Here is a 24,356-nt window from a genome sequence, read left to right on the forward strand (position 1 = left end):
ACTATTTTAGATGCCAGACTTGGTACTGGGAAACATGTCTATACCTACAGCTTCCCAGTCTGTAGCATTTTACTTACAGCAGGGCATCTGAATGAGTGAGTGCTGTAGCTTGGGAAAGGAGCAGGAGTAACATTGCTCAGATTTCAAATTGCATGATGCAGGAAAATATCTTAATAGTCTGAAACTACTGCAACACTTTCTGGGGCGGATGGGGAGGGAAGTGAATAGAAAACATACAGGGAAGGGGAAAAAGGTAAGTTCAATAAGGCAAAAATTCTAACCTATATGGTTGCAGAACGGTTTTCTGGTCTGAAGACACTAGAATTAAAATGTACTTACTTTTTAAGTATGTAAAACTGTTCAGCTTATTGTCAAACACCCACTTGTTTATTGCCAATTGCTTGATTGTCAGATATCAATTTACATCCTAAATGCCTTTGTGTTGAGATCAGTGTCCTGTTCCGGAGGTAATCCCGTGGCCAGCAGAGAACTGTCCCTTAGGTGCAGTTCATTTGTAACACAATGGAGATTTGCATGCTCTGACTTAACAGGAGGACTCCAAACTTTAGCAACACTCAGCCAAGAATGTTATCTGTGCCCTCCCCCACACCCCTCTCCTCAAAAAACCCCCACGGATCGAGTTCTGCTTTTTCACTGATTCTCAGCAGAAATATAAAGATCTTCTCTGCCAGTTGCAGATGTGTTCTATTTTTTTCCTACATCAGATTATGAATCACTCTAAACAATAAGGAAAGGCTATTCATCCCAAATGGGGAAGATCTCACACACTATGTGATGATAAAGCATTTCACCCACTTGTGGAAAAAAGAAAAAAGGAGAAAACACTACCCCCAGAACTGCAACATCACATCATCTGCACTTTGCTGAATGTTCACAGAACAACACTGGAAGTCATTGAAGTGTCAGATAGTGATTTCATCATGTGTCAGGCCTCCCACTAATAAATGATTCATCTTTCTCAGCACTGACACCTCAAAGAAAGAAGAAAGAAATTAATAAAGTTTAAAGTGGGAAGTACTCTACTGATATTATACTTCCCAAGTAAACAGAAGCTTATGCACAAACAAAACATGTGTGCATCAATAGAATTTAACCTTCCATTTATCTGAAGTGTACTTTTAAGTTTTAAAAGTGAATCTCTTACAGAAAAAAAAAAATCATGGAATTCCATGTGTATTATACCACCACAATACAAATTGAAAAAAAAATTGTTCAGTTTACAAATATGAGATTTCACAGAGCACACTACCCAGCTTTGTGTACTGAAATTGGAATTGGGAAGAAATCTTTTCTGGTTTACATATAAGTGATTAATAGTATACTGGAGACAAGAAAACTGCCCCAATCTCTGAATTCTTTTACAGCTGAAAAAGAAATCGAATACTTCTTGAAGGTGATGAGGAACTTACATTTGACTTTAATGAAAATGGGACTGGAAGAAAATTTGTCATTTTAATAGGAATTTACATAATAATTATTTGATGCTTCATAAAGCCAGAATATCTTCCATTGATGACAGCAGCTCTACTGGATGAGCAGGACTAACTAGAAAGCCAAACTTACGTCTCCCAGAAGACATGAACTTAAATACAGACCCAAATTAGGCAATGTACTTGGCAAGATACTAGCATTATTGCTTGGCTTGCTATGAGACTGAAGCACTGAAGTTTGGAAAGTCACACAATGAGTTACCAGGCGCTTTTTTTTTTTTTTTTTTTTTTTTTTTGGTAACAAAATGCAATAGATACATAGAACACTCAAATGTCCACATTCTTTGTAAAAAATAAATAGTTAGGGAAGAAAGTGATTCTAAAAGTATCATAGCTGGATGACAAGAAACAAAAAGCTGTAACATGAATTTAAACCTTATGAAGCATTAAAGAATCCACATGGGAGAGAGACCTAACAAATGACCCCTCTGTTTCCCCTGTAGGAAAACAGAGACAATTGTAATTCACTATGAAACCATGAGGCACCAACTTACAGAAAACCAGGCTTTGCTGGTTCTGCCACTAATGGAGCTCCTTTGACTGTAGGAGATTTTTTTCCCCCTTGTCAAAACAGCATCTATTATAAACAAAACACTTCAATCAGTAGACTCAAAGCTGGAGTAGCATACAGATACAGAATTTATCCCACTTGATTCCTCTCTCCTGGAGCGGAGAAAAGAATTAGACGAAGATGATAGAGTTTGGACTTGGACTTGGAGACCCATTCTCAGCAGAAATAATTGGGCTGATAGGAAAACTGCTGGGGACAGAAAAAAGCCACAGACCCCTAAGGTCTCATGTCCTACCTAAGCAGGTACCCATTTATTTGTCTCACTCTGAATATGTATACCAGAGTTAGCAATATGATGAATGGAGTTCTTAAAAGCAGTAATACATAAAAGCAAATTATTCTTTGCTGTTACCCCACCTCTGTTCTGGTAGAATTAATCTGGGCATTCAGGGTAAAGATGATGTCCAGTTTCTCCATCAGCAGTTTGATTTAGCATGACCTCTTCACTGTCAGCAGAGGAATGTAAAAGATGGCAATGAACATTTGTATGTAAGGAAATTTACATGGCTGTGGGGCAGGATGCCTGGATGATCAAAAAGCAAAGAAAATACTAAATACTTAAAACACTTCACCATGAAATCGTTTTCTTCCCTTTCCCCCACCCTCCCCCCCCCATGTTAAATCAGGTAGAAAAGTGTGATAATATTAAGGCTTAATCCAATTTAAATAAATTATTTTCTTGTAAATGTTAAAACAATCATTACATGCATCATTTACCCCCTCTTCTGCCCATAGTCTTAAATTATGCTCCATTATATCCAGATGGAAAAAATATGCAGAAAATGTTTCTTAAATATCAGAAATTTTGTTGTTGATTATACTCAGAGGTAAAAATCATTAAAGACTTCTAGCAAAAAAGAAATCTCAAAAAGCATGATGGGATTTTGTGTAGCAAACTTAATTAAGAAATTTCTTTGCTAGGTAACCAACAATATTTTATTACAAGCTTAAGGTATAAGATCATTATAGCTCTCTGTCGTGCTTGGCAGCAAAGAAAGAACACATGCAAAGAACAATCTTGTTCCTACAATTAATTACAAATGTAGAAATGAGTGATATATCAGGCCCTGTCTACACTGCACAGTCGTGCATTTATAACCATTTCACCATACACAGTTATTAAATTCATGCTTTGCATCTACAGTAGCTAGATACCACATCACAGCCACGGGTAATTATGTTTATTCATGCACAGCTACCACCAGCCAGAACTATATGTATGTGTCAGTCCATTTTAGCAAAATCTACATCAAATAACCAGTAGTGCAGGTCTCTTCAGCTAGCTTGTTTCCTTTTGAAGCAGGTAGACTGGAAGCAAGATAGGAGAAGGCAAATCACAAAAAAGTGGGTGGCAAAGAGCAGGTGGTGACATCCAGCAGGCTTCAGCCACTGCCGTGCTAGGTCAGTTGATGTGATTACAATCAGCCAACTCAGAATCCCTTAGCAACCCATCCTGTTTATCTCGCAAATCCTTTCTGTCCCAAAAAAGGGTCTGTCACAGAGAAGGTGAGAAATTCTCTCCCTGATGGCAACATAAATGGCTGAGGAGGAAACACCCGGGCACTGGAAAGCCCCTGGCTGCTGGTGGGGATCTCCACCTGTGGTCTGAGGATTGCCAGTGGACTAGCCCTGCAGGAAGACTTCTGCAGCACAGTAACCTGCAGCACATGGGACAATGATCGACGAGACACTGATGAATTCTCCTCAGTAAAGAAGTCCACCCTAAACCCTCATAAAATTTCAGTTTATCCAGCTGAGCCTACTGGATCACAGTGGGGTGCCAAGTCTGGGTGTTCAACAAGAGCAGAATACAGACAGCTACAGAAGAAAGCAGTTCAAAGTGTGTCCATTTAAAGACTGAGCCAAGTCACAAACCAAGCAGAAATCCCTGCTGTGACTATGAGGACACAGCACCTACACACTCTAGACACAGACCTAACCACATTGTTTAAGGCTTTCAACACTGATCTCACAGGCAGGATTTAAAAATCACCCCTCTTGCTATTCTCTTCCAAGGCCAGCAAAGGATACTTTGCTTTAACCTCAAGCCTTCAGTTCATACTTTTCCCTAGGAACATTTGTTTCATTCAGCTGTCCAAAGTCAGTCCTAGCCAGAAAACTGAATAACACCAGTCTCACTGAGAAGTGTGTCAACAAACCCAAACTACTGCAGCTCGGAGCATGTTAACTCACCAGACAGATTATGGGTTTATAGAGGGAACTCCAGTCTTTGACTCACTGGTCCATAACAGGGTTCCCACGCCACTCCCTCATCCAGACAATTCCCTCATCCAGAACAGTTTGCTAAGAAAGTCTGAGATTATTTGTATTATGTTCCATGCATAGAAACTCCAACATACAAATATATAATCATATAGTGATGAGATGCTCCAGTTCCAAAAGCCATAAATTCTGAACAAGATTATCTTGGGTTTAAAATTCATCTTCCTGGGTTCACAAGATGAGCCATCTCATATCCCAGACAGGCAAGTTGACATATTACAATTTATGTAACATATGTAAGGCACACACTTACTAGAAAGGGCTACTAGGGCTGTTGCCCACACTTTTTGTGACAGCTGCAGGTGTCATAGTCTCTTGTCAACTGATGAGAGAATGGTATAGGAACTCAGTATGACAAACATATTTTTAATTTACTGGCAGTTTCAAAACTTTTAATTAATGAACAGAACTGACTGGGTACATGCACGGTGCAAAGCTGGCCAAACTATCTTCAGTACTAGAGGCACACTTCGCTTTCTGCATGAATTTACCATCTCAGATTAATTTACCTTCCAAGCATAAACAATCATACTTTTTAGTGAGCATACCCAGACCTCTCTATTTCACCAGCTAGACTGCCATAGGCACTTAGATTGGCTTGTTCAAAGCTAGCTTTGGTACCCCTTCAATCTGTAGTAGAGATCTAACCTCTGTTTATCAGAAATGCCACAGGTGGAGCAACTCCCACATCCCCGTCCCCACTGTAGAGGTGCAGGGAGCGATGACTACAGCAGATCCATCAGAGTTCAGCTGGAAGAGGGAAGAAAGAAGGTGTCAGGATGCTGCCCACAAGGATCTGCAGAGCTGCCTGTGTACTTCTGATCCTGGGGAAGCAATAACCTGATAGTGCTCTATCCTGCTCTCTTGGCAATACACAGGCTTCAAAAAACATGTTTCTATTGTGACCAGATATTCACTTTAATAAACAAACTTTAATAAAACAAACAATTTAAAAGAAAGGCCAAATCCTCTCACACAGCATTCCTCACAAGCCAATTATGGAGAACCACTCTCCTGGGCCAATGAGCAATCTCTTCCCAGGCCAGGCACTGGAGCAGGAACAGAGCCTGCTGCAGCTGCTAGGCAGGAAGGGCTGGGCCCACTGGGGTTTTGAAATAAAACAAACAGCTTGTTTGGCAGATAGCTATTTTTTCATGGACTGGTCAGCAGGAGGGATCGTGGAAGCTGGCTGGCTGCTGGTGTGTTGCATCCATGTCAGTGAAAAAGGCAAGTCTTGGTTGGGCTATCCATTCTCTATTGTTGTTGTTGCTGGTATCTTAAACCTAAGTTAGCTTTTACCATGACTCACTTGTACACAATATCCTTAATCTACAAACACTCAAGGATGATAATTCAGCTTTATTACCCACATTCCCTGAGCCCACATTTCATAAAGTATAAGCACACTCAAGAAAGAATGATTCCTAAAATAGCCAGGCATGTACATTTCTACCCTCTCTTCAGGAAAGCTGTTCAAAAGCATAGGTCCTTGTAACACTTAAAATTGCTAACCTGAGCCTCTTGATAACAGCAGGCGATATCTTAAGAAACAGCTGGGGTTTTATCTTAGCCTCTCACACCAAGTTACTACATACCATCAAACCTGCTTATACAGGCACTGAACTGACAGAAGACGTGCCATGAACCAAACAGAGCACAAATTCCATCTCACATCAGCGGAAGACTGAAACTGCACATACAAAGCCAGCACATATTACAAATTCAATAAAAACAGAGACCACCACTGGAGTTATTACTTTAACTGTCTATCACAAACAAGAAGTAAATATACCCCAGTTTTTGGGCAATAAAAGCTATTCCTAAGAACAAGCAAGCTGTCTCATACTTTATTTCCTCTGCTCTTTGCTTAATGATTTCATGGTGTTGACTCTGTGCATTGTGGAGGTACCTCAAAAACTGTTCAAAAATCAAAAGCAACTGAGAACCTAGCACAAGGATCAGGCCTTTTCTGTGCTGTTACTAAACACTAAATGGTCTGATAGCCTTCCCTATGACAACTTGCTGCTTCTGCCTTTTCAGTAGGAGCCATCACTGTGTATGCTACTTGATTAGTTATAAACGTGGCTTTTTATTTAAAACACAGCTTCTACCATGCTCAAAATCAATTCTACTTGGCTATAATACAAATGATGTTTCAAACATCTGAAATTTACAGTCAGTTACAAGGCAAAATGATCTAATTTTTGGCTAGTAAATTGGATGCCAGCAGCACAGACCCTGCCAGTACTGGAGCCAAAGTCAAGGCCTGATTCACCACTTTTCCATGCTATTCATCAGCTGGAATCAGCTCTGGGCAACTGAGCTGGGTGTTTTTCCCAACAAGAAAACTGAGTGTGTCCTGTGCTTGGGAGGAGCATCAATACTGCCTATGAAGATGGGTGTCAGCATGCAACATCTCATCTCAGAGCTCTATGTACTCTCTCTCTTTGCAAATTAAGCCCTGGAAGACAGACTCTGCCCTGACAGCTGATGTGCAGACAGGAAAAGCAAACATGCAAATAACAGATTTATGGAAGGGTGCTGGCTGAACTGTGAGTCTCTAGAGCCTCTGGTCCACCCTGGAGCACCAAAACCTGTGCTACCTCTTCCCTTCCTCCCACAATATCACCAGATTCAACTTCTACAGCAAAACCAGTCTTTGCCCCTTTCTATCTACCTACTCCCTCCCTGTTCCCCAGTCCTTCTCCCTTCTCATATCCTACCTGCTTCTGCATGCATTCCAGTTCCACCCTCCACTTTCTCCTCTCAGTTCTTCCCCCATTCCCATGTCACTTTTCACCAATGAAATACTGGCAAGGCAGTCATCTTTTCCTCCCCTGCTCCAGCACTGTCCCACGTGTCTTTTGGCCACAGAGAAGATCTCCCCTTGCCCATCAACACTGTCCTCTGATCACAGCTTTAAGAGTATTAGTCCCACAAGCTCAATCTTCCCCGTGGCTCAAAGTAAGCATCATACTCTTCATAAGGCTGAGGGAGAGAAGGGAAGGAGAAATACTTTCAAATGAGCACAGAGAAGAGGAGGAGGAAGGATGGAGTGCTTCTCTCCACCCCCTCTTCACTAAGACACTCCTGTTCCCCTTCTTCCTCATAGAGCTCTTATCTCCATGTAAAAGGGTCTTACTTCAATTTAATGAAATTGTTTAAATTACTAACTCAACTAGAACAGTTCACGTTCATGCAAGATTAGAGTTTATGCAGCAACTTGCACTGAAACAAAATCAGAAGTTCATATCGATTTGACAATTTTTGTTCAAGCTTGTGTACTTCTGAGGATTTTGTTCAAGCTTCTGTGCCTCAGGGGTTACTGTCCCACAATCTTGACAGATGCAGGGCAACTGAGCAAACTGCAGTAAATGCTGAACAATGTGGCAAGGACAAGCAACCTTACATTGCTAGCTATAAAAAGGAGTGAAATAAAATTCAAAGAAAAGCTGACAAAGTACTAAATACAATAGAGAAAAGGCAGACAAAGAGCCAAACAAAGAGATCTGTGGTGCTTTGGGAACATCATGACAGTCCACAAGTGATATGTTTCCATCAGTTCTGTGTGCTAAAGGAATGTATTAATTCCATATTACAGTCTGTAAACTGAGGCAGTCAGAAATTAAGATCTGAAGAGTCGCATACCTAAAATCAAGGTTGTGCTAGTATTAAGCACTGCATATTCTGTTTCAAAGGATACAGCAGCCTTTGGTGCAGATACACATGTGTAGTCCTAAGAGAACCCATAAAATGAGGAATGATGCAAGAGCTACAACAGGAACACTTTGGCAATCACAGACATATTTATTTCCCCATCTCCTCTTCTATGTTTTCAAGTGGGAGAATAAAATATTCTGCACACTAGGAGATTTGGATCAAAGAGCTATGATAGTCACAAGTCACAACTCATCACCCACCTGACAACTGTAGCTATTTATGTACAAATTAGTAGTGCTGACCTGGCCACTATGAAAAGATTGATGTAAATGGCTTACCCAGCATCACACTCCTTGGCAGAGGATCAACTTCTCCAAAGCAACGTTCAGCTGCCTTAACAATGAGATTATGTCTTCCCTTCTTACACTCACAGGAACACAGAAGGGTAAGAGTTCAACAGACAACACTCTCCTTCAGCATGTACTCTAATTCATCCGCAGAGCAGACTCACTTAATGCACCAAATAAAACCCAATCATCCTATGGAGGTGGGGGGAAAGGTATGTAATCTATTTTAAGATTATTACAAAGCAATATATAGATGTATGGATGGAGTTAATATTACACAAGCATTTTCCCAATTCTGGCATTTTGTAACTTTTGAGTGCTTAACTTACCCACTTTAATATCCTTTCACTCTGACCATCTGTGTAGTGTCTGCCTGCACGTGCATGTATGGCTGCTTCAAGGATCCTGGAGATGCAAGGCACCATGTCTCAATTACCCAGAGGACTTTAAATCACATGCATAAATCTGCGGTGCATGAATCCACGCTCTGTGCACGTGATACAGAATCCACTACACATGTAGAGCTAAAGTGCATGCCAGAAGCTGCCTGTTGGGAAACCCTTAGGCCCAGACGCAGAGGCAACACCTTGCATGTTCACCAGCTTTCTGTTTGCATTCCATGTAAATATTTAACAAACACGTACACTTATACAAATATTTAACAAGCAAAAAAAAGTTGGGGAGAAGTGGCCAAACTGATTACCAGTAACTGGCTACTTGTATCTCTATTGCCCAGGGGAACAAATAAAAGGAAATTCCACTTCCTTTTTCCCCAAGGGAACCATTCACAGGAGTAGCTGGTTTTCTCTTAAGTAAGTATTGCAATGGTATTTTTAATATTCTACTCCAATATTACTGTAATGTGTTACGAAGCTTTAAAGACCAAAGCAAAACAAAAAGGCAGAATATGAATACAGGATAGATAGGATGGAAAGCATGACAGAAACTGGAGCGGAACCCCATTAGGATATGTGGAAAACAGAATGTAGGCTCTAGGCATCAACTAAAGTCAGTGGCCAGGGTTCTATAGGCAGAGGCCTCTCTCTGATGGTCTCCACATCTTTCGTAGTTGCTAGAGGGAAGAACTGTCTGCCTGTGGTAAGGTTCTGTCTTCTCAACCATGAAACAAAATATGCTATACATAAATGCTGTTATTGCTTGTCACACAAAAAGCTATTCTAGGAATGTGTACTGATTTGACAGACCTGGGGGGTCCACTTTTAAAGTCTCTTTACCTACTCCACCAAGCTTCCAAGAAGCAATTCAAACCTCAAAAAAAAGCCTGAGAATTCCCCACACGTCTGCAGATGGACAACCAGATTCTAGGGCTAGAAGCAAGTTCTGTATCTAGCAGCACAAAGCTACCAACCCACTCTCACTCTCATCCTTCTCAATGTAAAAAACATTTTGCTTTTATCTGCACAAGATATAAGGTCTCAGAATTCACTGCATCACTTTCAGCTCAGAAAGCTGCATCACTTTCAATTGTAGAAAACCTGTTCAATACTAGAGAATTTAATCTTGTATTTTCTGAGGCATAATTCAGGTAAATACAAGACAGTTGAAGAAAAGGTATCCAGAAGTTATTTTTATAAACTGGTAAGCAGCCATCTGTCCACAAACAATCACAGCCTGCCCCCAAGACAAGGTTCTTTTATGGCCAAACTTGTCTGGCATCACGCCCTTTGTTTGCTGACTGGTGAATCGTGGCTCACAAATTCACCCCATGTTCTTTCTGCCTTCTCTGCACTGCTTGTGCCTATTGTTTCATCTGTTTGACCAATAAGAAGAAATAGCAATCAAAAAACTTTAAGTAATTTTCCTTATGAACTACGTATTCTTTTTTATTTGTTTTGACCCATTTTGGCCAGCACCCACAGCAGGACCTTCCACATTAGCTTACTAAAACTCTCAGTAATTCTACCCCAGAATTCTGAGGACACCAAAAACCAATCTGCACACATATCTGCCTTCCGAGTCTGAAATTGCAAAAAGCAGTAGCCCCTAATTAAAATATAATAATAATAATAATAAAGTGGAGTCATAGATAAGTCAGCTGTGATGAAGGTTTTTTTCCTATAACCTCAAAGGGATTTTATCTTCATTGAGATGTAAACTAGGCAAGTATTATCAAAACTCTAGTAGCTGGAGAGGCATCACCAAGGTTCCTTTTGAATGAAGTTTTCTTCTTACTTTTCACTGAATCGTGTGCTGGAAGGTTGTATCGTATGCTAGAAAGTGACCATGTTTCACCTCTTGCTCAGAGATAACTGTACCTAGGATGCTTGGCATGCACAAGTCCAAATGAACAATGCATAAAATGTGTTATGCTCATGCAACAAAATAATCTACAGTATCCTCACTCCCCCACCAAAAAACCGATCCCAAACAAACAATGCAAACCAAGAAGTCCCCCTTCCCACACACACAAAAAAAACCAAACCAGCAAACCCAAACAAACAAAAAATCCCCAAAGTTTTTTGTACAATAGTATTATACTAAGAACACTGAGGTTATTGGAAAGGTTCACACTGGACAGTGACTAAAAACTAGTTGTAGAACATATAAATCCAGTCTGGGGGCTCCTTTACAAATGTGTGTAATTCCTGTAAAAGTATTATTTACAATGAAGAAATGAATGACAAGGAAACAAGGAAAAAAAAAAAAAAAAGAAAAAGGAAACTCTATCATGGTAACTAGATTTCTCAAACTGTAGTAATTTCTCAGACATCTTCAAGCAGAGTTACAGTTGGAAGTGATCATGATGAAAGTCACAGTGAAACTAGAAAAAAAGGTGATCAAATGTAATTGCAAACACTGACATCAGTAGCAGTTAACCTATGATACTAAGTGCTATTGTACCAGCATTTAATTAATTTTGCAAACCAGTCCAACTTCATGATTTAAAAGGTCAGTCTCCAAAATGTACACAAGCTAGAACTGAAAGGCAAGACCCATGGCAGCAGATACATGATACCCAGCATGTGCACAATACAATGCTCTGTGTAACAGAACACAAATGTAAATAGAGCCACGGATCTATGGGAAAGGTTTCTGCCACCCAGCCTCGAGAAGAAAATTCATTAGTTTGCACTGACAGTAAGCTCTTGTTCAACACATGGCACAAAAGCCACTAGCAAACATAGCAACACCGAGACTTTTAAGAGCACTCAGGAAGTAATCTCCAAAGTAAGGGGCAGGGCGGAACGGTTGCGTTTGCTACCTTATGTCATTTGAGAAAAGCCAGGTAGGTTTTCTATGAAAACTTTTTGCTCAATTGTTGACTCAGAAATATGTGAATGGCTATCTTTGTCTCTTCTGGATTTCCAAGGTATCTCCTGGAGAAGCACAGACTCATCATTCCTAATTGAAGAAAAGTGAAGACAAAAGCATTTTCTTCCAAGATGCTACATAAATACCTTTAAAAAATAACTGAAGGCAGGAAGTTGAAGAGTCCTACAAGAAATGTGCCTACTTCCAATTTCAAGAAACAAACCCCTCACTTTACAGTTACTCTTAAGAAGTACTCTATATTTTCCTATAAGAGACTTAAATAAAAGGTTTCAGAAGACTAAGCTGATCACAAGTAGTATTACAAAACCTTGATATTGGATAAGGTCAAGCACAGGTCATTTTGTACTCCATTTTTTTATTAAACAAGATTAGGGAAAGAGTCCTGAAATAATGAGCAATAAACATGAAGAAGATATGGAAAACTAAGAAATTACAACACAACTTTTTTTTTTTTTTTTTTTTTCATTTAGCGCCATAAGCATAATTTGTATTCTATTCCGAAGGTAGAGGGAGATCACGATGGTCACTTATCTATGTAAGTGAGAAAGGATGGTCTCGTGATGAAGACTCAAGGCTAGGTACTATGGAGTGATGTTCCACCAAGTTTTGTGTCCTCCTCTTCTGACTTTGAGCACTGCCACTCAAGAGTCTTGGACAAAAATTTGCATCCCTACGGGACAGATATAATATTCCCCAGAAGGGAACTCAACATAAAACCTGCAGGTGGAAGACAGTACAAAGGCCCTAAAGCATCACCCAAGTGTAAGTCATTAGCATAAAACTACATAGTTCATGGTGAGTCCTAGAGAAAAGCACAAACACACACTGGGCACAGTGATACCTCACACCAGGGATCATTAATGACTCCTTCCTCCCTGTCCCTAGAGGAGATGTAATTATAGAACCAGAATGTTACGGGTTGGAAGAAACCTTAAAGATCACCTAGTTACAACTCCCGCTGTCCTGGGAAAGGACAACTCCCACTAGATGAGGATGCTCAAAGGCCTTCTCCAACCTGCCTTTGAACATATATGGCGTCTCCACAGAATCAGCCCCAAACACTCCCAGCCTGTCTTCACAGGGAGGGCGCTTTAGTCTCCTCATCAACTTTGTGACCCTCCTCTCTGCTTGCTCCAACACCTTAATCCACCATTAAGGAGCTGTTGGGCTTCTGCTGAAAACGGACTTTCCACTTACGAAACAGTTTACTTTATTTTATTTTATTTTATTTTATTTTTAATTGAAGAAAAAATACATGTGAAATTACTGGAGAAGAGCCGCCGCAGGCTCCAGCGGCAGAGCCGGCCGGGACGGGGCAGCAGGCGCTGGCCAGCCCCGGCACCAGCCCCAGCCCTGGGAGAGGCCGGGCCGCTGCTCCCGGGAAGCCGCGGGGCTCCCGGCGGGATGTAAAGACACAGGAAGGTTATTCCCGGCCGGGCGGGCCTGGGGTACCGGGGGGCGGCCCCGGCGCGACCTCGGGGCACCCTGGAGACACCGAGCGGGCCCTGCACGGCCCAACCCGCGGCGTGTCCCGAGCTGACACCGCTGGCCCGGCAGGCAGTCTGTCCGTCCGTCTGTCCGGCAGACCCAGACCGCCGCCTCCTCGGCGGGGCGGCCCACAGACACCAAGTTTTCGTGCCGCCACTTCCCATCCCAAGCCAGACGCATTAATCCCCGCGCCCTTCCTACAGCCTCCCGCGGCGCCTGCCTACCTCCCCGCTCCCTGTCAGCGATTCCCAATAAACTTCCCCGTCGCCCTTCTCCCCCTCCCGCTCCTGTCGTGTCGTACCTCTCCCCCCCCCTCGGCCCCCCCAGCCTCTACCACCGAGCGCCGCGGAGGGGGGGAACATGGGGGAGACGAGCCAAAGGGGGAAACCAACGCAGAGGGGCTGGGGGTGGTGGGGAAGGACGAGCGTGGCGAAGGGGGTTCCTTCCCTAGCAGCCAATCGGCGGGCGGGCGGGCGCGCGGCGCACGCCGGGAGGTGTAGTTCTCCGTCGTTCGCCATTTTGTGGCGAGGGAACTACAACTTTCCCCACGAGCAAGGACAATTCTTGGGCGCTGCGCGGCCAAACGTGACTTTCAGGTGCTGCCAGCGCGGCGGGCCCCCCGTGCGTGCCGAAGCCGGGGGAGGCGCGGCGGGCGCAGGGACGGAGCGGAAGGACAGCCCTTGGCAGGAGACAGGAGGCTGCAGCGGGGCGGGGAGGGGGCAGGGCACGGCGACAGAGCGTGCTGCGCTCGTGAGGGATCATCGTCAAACTCCCCGCTCGGGTTTCAGCGTAGGGCTCACGGCCACCTTGGCTACCGAGGGGCCACGCTTAAATGCCGAAAGAAGGGAGGTGGGAAGAGGGTGGGAGAGAGAAGCGTGTGGCGCTTGACCCGCATGGAGTTTAGCCGAGGCCTGTTGAATGCGCCAGGCACGGCCAGGGGCCGGGCGCTGCGGCTGCTGCCCGGGTTGGGAAATAAGGGCGAGCCCTAGGCGGTGTATGCATGTATGTGTGTGTGCCGTGTGTCCGGGTGTGTATATATATACACACGCATACATATACATATATATATATATATATATATATATACACACACACATACACACGCGCGCGCGCACACGCACGCAAGACATATACATTAACAACAGAGGAGGGGAAAAGGAAAGAAGAAAAAAAAAAAAAAAAAAAAAAAAAAAAAAAGGGAGCCAGGTCCATTTAAAGTTGGTGGCGGAGAGCTGCTCTCATTGGTTGCGGGGGGAGCTGGAGGAGCGGAGACACACACGGTGCGTGCAGCCCTCGCTGCCGCCGGAGCCGCCGCCACTGCTGGAGTTGTCCCTGCCGCTTTCCTGCTGCAGCGGCACTAACGTGACTTCCAACGTCCCGGTTATTTATCTTCTCCTCCCGGCCCCTCTCCTCCTCCAAGATGTAACTACAGCTCTGACACTAAGGACCTGCAGATCGCTTAGGCGGCTCGAGAAAAGAGAAAAGGGGATATCAAGGGCGTCGTTTTTTTTGTGTTTAGGGGGAAATTTTCCATTATAATGCTTCACTAAAGTGATTTTTTTTTTTTTTTGTTTCCTTCGCATTCGTCTTTTTTTTTTTTTTTTTTTCCTTCCGTCCCCCATTTCTCGGATTTATTGCTAGGAGAATCACATTGTGAGGAAAGAAAGTCGGATTACAAGATACCACTACAAACAACCCCCTCCCCCCTGGATTTTTTCGGTATTTTTTTAATTTTTTTTTTTAAATTGTCTCGGCTTTAATTCATGAAGCAATTGTCCCCTTTTGCAATCAGAATTTGGATACCAGAATGAGCAAAGAAAGACCCAAGAGGAATATAATTCAAAAGAAATACGTAAGTGGTCATAACATATATCGTTTGACTCCCAATTTTAGGAAATGGCAGTGAATGTCAAGTTTATAGCTAATCTTGCAGCTCTAAGGCTTCGGGAAGAAATGTGATGCTGAATTTGATTTTTCTGTGGTGTGGTTGGGGGAGTTTTGGAGGCCCCTTTTAACAGGGGAAGCCTGCTATATCCAGCTCGGTTATAAAACCAGATTTGTGTAGCGATTCCTCCAGCGAATAAATGTATTGACCTCAAATGACACAATCATAATCTAGGTTTAGATGAAACGCCGAGAGCTCGGGGGGCTGCCGCGATCATGTCACCCAACTGCATTTCCAAGCGTTTTTCTTAATTCTGTGCTTTTTTTGCATGCTAAAAGAGAGGTTTGTTGTTGTTTTTCGGGTCGGTGCCTTTTAATTTTTTTTAGGGGGGTCGGGTTTTTTGTTGTTGTTGTTGTTTTGGATTTTTTTTTTTTTTTTAATGATGTACGTGTGTCTGTGCCCGTCTGGGGAAGCGGCGGCGGTGGTTGCTGGAAGCCCTTTAAGTTGAAGGCGAGTGTGTGGTTATGGCGAGCTGGTTTCTCGCAGCTCCACATCCCATCCCCTCTCCTCCTCTCCTCTCCTGTGTGCCATCCCTGCTGCTCTGCCTTACCACAGACACCCGGGATCGCCTCACGGCCACCGCGTTCCTCGGCATTGACTGCAGTGATGAGGAGGAGGAGGAAAAAAATGGCTCGGTGCTGTTTAAAAAAAAATAATTCATTATGATGGCTCGAAAATTTGGGCTAATCCGGCGCAGCCTGGGCTGTGTTTGTGCCTCGCTTTATTATTCAGCCGCTTAACCAATCCCTCGTAATTGTCTAATCCTTTAAACGTATAAATGTGGATGGGTAGTTGGATTTTTGTTCGTGCTCCAGTTACGTTTTGATTGGCACAGGGCAGTTTTTCCTTACGTTTGGAAAAGCGGAGGGGATTATCCATATATGCAGTAGAGCGAAAAATGATTTTTATCTCCATGTTAAAAAAAAAAATCGAAATTTTGGGGGGCGGGTATGGGGGAAAGATACAGAAATGCTCGGTTTGGGCGTGTTTGATGCGAGGCTTTAAAAGTTGTAGTTTATATTGCGTCTTGTCGCCTGCGCCGGTTTCTCTCAGCGGAGGGGTGTCCCCTGGCAGGGAGGGTGACCTTCGGGACACTTGGCCTGGGTATTCCATAGGTTGGGTACAAACTGCAGTTGACTCCAGCTGAGTGCCGCTATGGCTCGCCCGCCCCGCCGCAGCGCTGCCCGGGGAGGCGGCGGAGCGATGTCTGTGTGCTTTTGGGGATGAGGGAACGGGGGGGCTGCGCGTTATTTCGGAGCTGTCCCCCTCCTCCTTTCCGCCTCCCCGCGCCCCCCCAAATTTCCGAATTAAAATACATCCGCATTGCAGAGGAGAGGGGAGCCCGGGGCCGGCGAGTTTAAAGTATGGCACCGAAACGGGAACGGCGGGTTGAAAGTCTGGCCAAACACGCGAGGCGTCCACGTTTCCCAGGCAGGCAGGGAGACAAAAGCGGGGCGGGAGGAAACCGCGGTGTTAATGATTAAAGGGGGGGGGGGGGGGGGGCAGGAGAGGGAAAGGGGGAGAAATCCCCCCAAAGCTGGGCTCCCCTCGGGCTCGCCGGGGCGAACAATGCGGCACCGCCGGGCCGGGGCCGAGAGGAGAGCGCGGCTCCCGGGGGAGGAGGAGGGAGGCTGAGGGGACGAGGGCGGACAATGTGCAGGGCGCTCCCCCGCTCGCAACTTCGCGGCGGCGGCGCTTTAATTTAACCCTTCTCCTCCTCCTCCTCTTCTCCCCCTCCACCCCTCCGCATTTTCGTGTGTTGGTTTTTTTTTTCTTGGTTTTTTTTTCTTGGTTTTTTTTTTTTTTTTTTTTTGGCAGGGGGCGGCGGTGCCGGCGGGGCGCGCTGGCGGCGGCGGCAGCAACAGGTTGCCGGGGCTGTGAGGGAGCCCGCGGGCCGCCGGCCACGCCGCCGCCCGGCCAGGTTCGCCCCGTTCCCCGTGACGTCACAAAGGGCCGGGCCTGCGCGCCGCGGAACCTTCGGCGCCCCCCCGGCACCGCGCCCCCCCGCCGCCGTGACGTCAGAGCCGAGGCGGGGCGGGGGCGGGAGGAGCCCCCGGGGCAGCGCTCGGTGGCGCCGCGGGGGGGGGAGGCGGGCACGGAGGGAGGGGGCGGCCCGGGCCAGGTGAGCAGGTGCGGGGCCGCCCCGCCGCCTCGGGGGTGCGGGGAGAGCGCCGGTCACGTCGCCCTGTGGCGACACGCGTGGTGGCACGTCTCCTGCCCGTGACCTTCGGGGCGCTACGGCAGCCCGGCGGAGCTTGCAGCCTCCTCCTCCTCCTCATCGGTGCCAGTAGAAGCTTCGCTTGCACCTGGAACAATGGTCCCGGTGTCGGGCCCTGCTGCCTAGCCCGGGTCTCCGGTGCCCCCAGGCCGAGGTGATGCTCCGCCGTGGGGATCCAGGGCACAGCCGCCCCCCGGGCACCAGGTGGTACCTCGTGGCCCCGCTCCCCTCGTGTCACAGAATCACAGAATCACAGAACGGTTTGGGTTGGAAGGGGACCTTGAAGATCACCTAGTTCCAACCCCCTGCCGTGGGCAGGGACACCCTTCACTACATCGGGTTGCTCAGAGCCTCGTCCAACCTCGGCTTAAACTGGCCTTGTATCAGGAGTGGAGCCTGTTCGGGCTGCTGCTGCTGCTTTTTCTTTTCAGCATTTGCAAAATGAATTCTGAAAAGAAGAAGGTGGTGAGAACAATGGAGTAAAGCCTCCGTGTTGTGGGCTGCCTTTGCAGGGCTTGGCTCCCTGCTCCGTAAGTGCTTCCATCCGAAAGTTCCCCTAAACTTAGGGAGCATTATCTTTTGCGATTGGTAACCCAGGAACGAGGAAATCCTTGTATGCATCTTTTTTCCCCATGGTTTAAAATCGCTATCACTTAATTTTTAAAAGATCCATGGCTGACTCATACAACTCTTTCTTCTCACTTTACCCTCCTCCTTCTCAAACATCTTTACATATCAAATATTGCCTTTTGGCTCCAGCCTCACAAAACTGACAGCTTTGTAAAGCATCCACCGAGAAGCCAGACTGCATTCAGTATGCGCTTGGAATTAATAGTTCTTGACTCAAAAGCTTTGATGTCTTGAACATAATTTCACAGGTGCATTTTTCTGACCGTTTTTGTGATGCTCAAATAGCAAATCTTCTGTTTTTGCTGGCTTAGGTCTCAGAGAATCAGACCTGGATTACCGTCTTAAAATACCTGCATGGTTCTGCCACGGTAGCAGATGGTGAAGTATAATTAAGGAGTAATGTCACTACTGTCACTTCGTGTGATTTGTTTCCTTGTCCTTGCAGAAGTAAAAGTGCTGCAGTCTGCCATGAGGTGACACGCTTCACCTACGGATGGCCTGGTAAGCCCCTCAGACAGGGCCAGCAAGGCCTGGCCAGGATTAGCATGCTGCAGACATCTGAGAGCTCCTGCAGCCTTTGAAACAATGCTCTCTATTTGGATGTGCTTGATGTGGGCTCAGGGAGTTTGGGGCGGGGATGTTAACTCCACACCCCACCACCTTCTTCTGCATCAGGGGCATTTGTGCAGGAGCCTGACCCTGGGCACTCCAGGGCTTCAGCTGGAGCCACCTGCCCTGCTGCTTTTCCTGTGGGCAGTTGCCATTTCTCTCCCCCATCCTCACAACTGATGACAGGCTCTAAGTTTGACCACTTCCTACAAGAAATAATGTAAATAGTCTGCTGGCAGCAGAGATGGTATTCAGTGTAAGTTGCATCTTATTTGACATCACCTTTTGGGGCTTTTTTCCTGTTGGGTCCCTTTCACAATTACAGTAACAATTCCGGCAGCATAGCTGCTCAAATCTTTCTTTTCCTCGTATGAAAAACTTAAGGAGTTTAGCTGCACTCGAACTACTCTTGCATTCCTTTTAACCTCTTTCTGGTCTCTTGAGAACACAACACTGTGCTGTAAGTGGCTATAGGATAGTACATAAGTAGAAACTAGTAATTACAATACTTTTCTTCTTTAAATGAATATTTTGCTATCAACAGATGCTTTGCCCTGAGATACTAATGGACTCTTGCTCACTCTGATGGTCTGCGAGCCAGGAGCAGTAAGATGTTGCCCAGAATTAGAGTGAATCAAGGCCCCCATGAAGAGTTTCTAATGTTCATTAAGTACTTTCACCTTCTCTTGTGAGGCCTACTAAGCTGGCATTAAAAACATATTACTCCTTCCTTTTCTGTAGTAATAGCTAATCTTATGCATATGCTAAAGTGTGGTATAAACGTCAGCTGAATCTGTAAGGCAGTAGCATTCCCTCCATTTTATTGTTTGATGAAAAAGAAAGAAGTCTAAATTACTTGCCTGAAGCTACGTGCTGTAACAGCGGCAGAGTTGGAACTAATCTGTATTTCTGCTGCCTTCTCCAATATTCTATCTTGTAGCTTACAGACTGTTGCTAAAGGCATGGCATCTGCATTATAAGGGACTACTTTACGTAGTTCCAGCCTTCTTCAAAATTTTCCCTCTCCCCTTAGATTAACAGTCCAGACTGTTAGACTGTTATATTTTTAACATAGTAAAAGAGGCATTTCAGTATGGATAGTTCTGGGTTTTTTAAGAGATGATCATACCCTGCAGCTGATAGAGACCAGTTGATACTGTGATGACTCAGCTGTGGGAGTATTACATAAAGTAGGTCAATTTTTACATCTCATAGTCTGAAGCTAAAGAGAATCCACGTTAAAATTTATGTTTTGTTTATACACATTACCGTTATTTCCTGGTTTAAACGTAAGTGAAAGCTCTCGAGGAGGCGGAAAATGTTTTGAGGGGTTGATTTGGGGTTTGTTTTTGCCCATTTTTATTGTATAGTGACTGAATTCAATCAACTTGACGGAGGGGAAAGACCAGCTGCTTTCATTTCTAAAGTTTCCAGTTTGCAGCAGTCAAGTGAAAGGAAGGCTTTAAAGGCAATTTTAAAGTAGGGAAAGGAAAAGCAGAGACACGTTTATTATTTTTTATTACAAGCACCCAGCTTTTGTGTGATCTAGCAGATGTGGAATTTGCAGAGGAATACATGCTTCTTCGAAAATTTGCATTTAAAACATTCTGGTTTCTCCTGTTAGTCCTTTGCATGGCTTGCTTCCCAACTATAAATGTAAACCAAGTGTAAATGATGCATTGTTTGCCTTAGTGGGCAGACAGTCTGAAAACAATAGTGCTGATGGATTTGACTGCCTCTGTGTAAGATTAACGGGACATTAAAATTCAAGTCTATTAATGCAAATTTCAGTGTTGCCAAACCTGAACTTCCCTTAAGTGTTTCCTGATGCTGATGTCCCTAAATGTCCCTACCCCACAGGCCAAAACTTCAGCTGACAGCTTTAAACCTGTTGTTAGGACTTTAGAGAAAAGGGTAAAATGTACTTGGAGTTTAATGTCCAGTTGAATGATGGGACATGGTACACATAGACTTTTTATACTTAACAACCTTTTTTTTTAATTATTATTTAAAGCATTTTTAAGTGGTAGGAAGCCACCAGGAAACTTAAAATCTGCAAATCGCTTGTAAAATTCAGGTCTAGTATGTGGGGATTGCTTGGCACTGAAATTGAGATACAGGAAATAATATGATTGCCAAAATCTATTTGGTGTTCTCTTAGATCTTTGATGGGTTGGTTGTTTTGCTGGCTTATAACTTCTGGGAATATTGGATGCAATCTTTCTTGGTTTTTAACAGGCAGGTTTTATTTGGGAGCTCTTGGTTTTCATTTGGAGAGGTGGGTTTATTTCTTCAGTCACAAAAATGTTTCCTCAATGAAGTAGTAGGTAGAAGGTTTAAAACCATTTGCTGTTTCACTTGCTCGGGTTTCACACTTTCCCTTGTGTAATGGCATCCTGTTCTGAAGTTGTTCCTTCAGTAATCTGACAGAGGCCTGGTATTTCCAGTGTGGGCTGTGGGAAAGGAATAAACCCTTTAATTATAGCAGTGAGGTCTTGTTTGAAAATATGCTAGCTCTCCTCCCCTCTGCATGTCCTCTGTTTTTGTCCGACTCTTCCCTATGCAGATCAGGGATACGAGGCTGTAAAATGTTCGAGTTGCTCTGCAGGGGTGGCCATGATGAGTGGCCAAGCCGAGCAGGGCTGGCACCATTGCCACACCGTGTCTCCAGGCTCCTTGCTCTGTAAGCAGACGGACGCTGGGAGTGCACCCCATCTGCTCCCGTGCCAAGTTTATTGGCTTAATTTATGCTTCTGCAGGAAGCCGTTCAGAGTGACCAGCCTGGCTGAGCATGGAAGCAGGGAAAGAGGCCCAGGTGGAAATAATCGTCCCACTGGTAGACATAGGGAAGATGTAAAGCTGCTTCAGCATTTCTGCAGCAAATGTCTCATCCTGGACTGATGTGTCACAAACAATATCCCCTATTTTTATCTGAGAGACAAAAACCTCCTTTTATTTGGCATAAAAATGGGATTGTGTGATTAAAAATAGACACTGAAAATGAAATGAGAAAGCTAAACTATGGTCTCTGTATACTTTCTGCATCTAGGTCAGGCCTGTGGAGCTGGAGTAGTTTCTGGTCAGGTTCAATTTAGTGCCTGTAGAATTCCTACAGGTGGAATCAGACATTTTGACACTGCTTAAATCAGTTCAGCAGAAATGTGATGATACCCCCAGAAGAGTTCATAATTGCATCACTTGAGGGGCATGATTTAATCCTTTCTAAATGTCTCTCCTCTGTAATCTGCTTCGTCTTTTCTGCATGGCTTCTTGCCATCTTTTCTGCCAGGTTCTTCCCTTCATTTGCTCTGCAAAAAAAGCAGCCTTGGATCTGTGACTGAGAAGAAATGCAAATAATAGGAAGTTGAGAAACTGTGGCCTGCTGCTGTACTCCAGGAGGGTTTGTGGTATTTGAGTCCCTGGTGATCTGCTTTCAGTTCTTTAAGCTTGCCTTGCTGCTCTGACATCTTTTGGATGACGTGATAGTTGCGGGAGATTAGCGTATTTTGGCACACACGTGCTATGATGACTGGCTAACGATATTTACAGCGTTCAAAAATAAACCATGGGAGCTCATTCTGACACAATCTACTAATCTTAGTTTTGCACTTTGATACTGTGTTGTCTGAGCCAAGTTAGGATAACTATATATTGCAAGCAATTCATTTTTAGCTTTGGCTTGCAGATGAGTGTTGAGGCAGTGCATGCTTTTCAATTAAAAATGATGGGAGTGAATTTGGAGAAATTATCAGCTCTTTCAACTATATGCTTATTCCGTGCCTATTTTTGAAACAGTTTTATTTGAGTGGGTAGAGATACATGCTCCACAATATTTCTGGATTTGTTGTGTACTGGCATTTTGATAAGGTTATTTTTTTCCTTCACTGCCCACAAGAACAAAATGGTCTTCTCTGCCCTTTCCCACATTTGAATGTTATGGGAAGGACTTTCTTTTCTCTTTGAGGAATTTACTTTATTCTTCTTCTGGATAAAAAAAAAAAATCTGTTACTGCTTTGGGTAAACTTTAATCTTTTGCTGGGCATCTTGCTAGTTTTGCTGCATTTGCGGGAGTCCATGTAAGAGAGTAAGCTTTTGAGGCTCCCAGGTGGCAGGAATTCAGTCTGCCCCAGACCTTGACAACTCCATTTAAACAGCTAAATAACAATTTTCTTCCCACATTTTTTTGAATGGCCTGCATGTTTCAGAATTGCAATGTACTTGGCGATGTAAAGCCTGCAAGTCAAGTCAATGGCAATATACAAATATTTTTTCAGGTTGCTACTATTGAAGTGGACAGAAACCATGAGTCTTGGACAAGAGTCTGTTCAGTCTCTCAGCTTTCTGAGATGCTTATCATTATTTTTATTAGTTGTTATATTTAGAATATAGTTTCCTGTGCTGTTCTGTAACTGGGAGTCTTTATGTTCACAAGATACATAGCCTAGAAATTTCATTTGGATTTTTAAGGTGCTGCAGGCTACCATCTTATGTTTATAGCTTTTTGTCTTTTTATAAGGTACCCATTAGACAGACTGAGGGTGACTTAAGGGATGTGTTTCCTTTTTTCTCACCTTTTTTTTTATTTTATGGGTATTACTTTCAGCCACTTTGTCTTACAGTTGTTTTTGGTACATCAAAGTTGTAAGCCAAATCTCTCAGCTGCAGCGTGCATGTTAAAACCCCCAAAACACAAATTTGCAACCCTACACATATGCCAGATAAATGAGCTTCTTTACTTGAGCTGAAAAAAATCCCAAAAATCCAACATACTTTTGTTTTGATTTGAGCCCTAGAAAACTTGTTGAGACTTTTGAGCTCATAAAACTCAAACCCAAGTGAAAAGAGGGCTTTCTGTTACTGTTTTTTGAGTTGACTAAGCTGGTGTTGTATATGGTTCCTTTTTGGGTGGTATTTCAGGTGACCAGCCTTAATTTGAGCCTTAATCCCTTTCACATATGAATGATCTAGATGGACACCTGAGATGTGTTCTTCTGATTGAAAGTCACTTTTTTATCTGCTCTTCAAGTGTAGTGATAATGATGGTAATTCTCATGGCCTGTTGCCACCTCACAGACTGGTAAAAGCTTAAATTTAAGATGAAGGCACCAGTAGCAGAAAGACTGTCTTCTTGTTACAATCTTTGGGCATAGTAGAGCTTTTAATAAATTCTTAAAAGAAGTACTACTCCAACTAACTTCTGCTTTATAGCCACAACTGAAAGGGGCGTTCTCTGGTGTTAGAAAGACAATGTTAATTTTTTTGGTGTAGTTATTCAGCTTATAATGGGGACACAGTAATATCACTTTGTAAGACAAGTAACTTCATGTTACTTAAAAGCTGAACTTAGGGCATGCTTTAGGAACTGTAACTTGTGAATTATTTATAATTTAGAAGAAATAATGGTTATCCTAATGGCAAATAATTTTGAAGTGTTGTTGTGGGTTTTTTTTGTTGTTGTTTGTTTGGTTTTTTTTCCCCTTACATCTGCCTTGAACCAGTAAAAACAACGAAATATGAAGTAGCTGTCGAGGGAAGCTACCCTGTCCTGTTCTACTCCCTTTTTCCTAATCTATGGTTGAATGTCCTATGTACAGCTTATGCTTTTTGCCTTCAGTAACAGCATTTTGAATGTGGAGACCAGTGAGGTGCCTAGTGCTATGTTTCTGTGGTTACTCTAAGGTTGCACTGCACTGGAAGAAGTGGTTCAGCCTTCCCTCTGGCTGTTTGTTCCTCTTCTCTTCTGCAGGCTGACTTGTGCCAGGTGATAACTCCCACCTCAGACTGGGGACTTTGCAAGTA

At 43.9% G+C, this 24,356-nt stretch overlaps 1 protein-coding gene across 2 annotated transcripts in view; it reads left to right on the forward strand.

The window, feature by feature from the left end:
* Nucleotides 1-14,028: 14,028 nt before the first annotated feature.
* Nucleotides 14,029-24,356, forward strand: part of JARID2 (jumonji and AT-rich interaction domain containing 2) — a 213,132-nt gene continuing 202,804 nt past the window's right edge. Inside the window, exon 1 of one of the 2 annotated variants that reach the window (XM_083859840.1) lies at nucleotides 14,029-15,006. In XM_083859840.1, coding sequence (XP_083715966.1) covers nucleotides 14,962-15,006 — 45 coding nt within the window. In that variant the 5' untranslated portion in view covers nucleotides 14,029-14,961. The remainder of the gene's footprint in view (nucleotides 15,007-24,356) is intronic. The other variant, XM_083859839.1, reaches the window with a different exon arrangement.

The sequence above is a fragment of the Zosterops lateralis genome (genome assembly GCF_965231275.1).
Source record: "Zosterops lateralis genome assembly, chromosome: 1".
NCBI lineage: Eukaryota > Metazoa > Chordata > Aves > Passeriformes > Zosteropidae > Zosterops > Zosterops lateralis.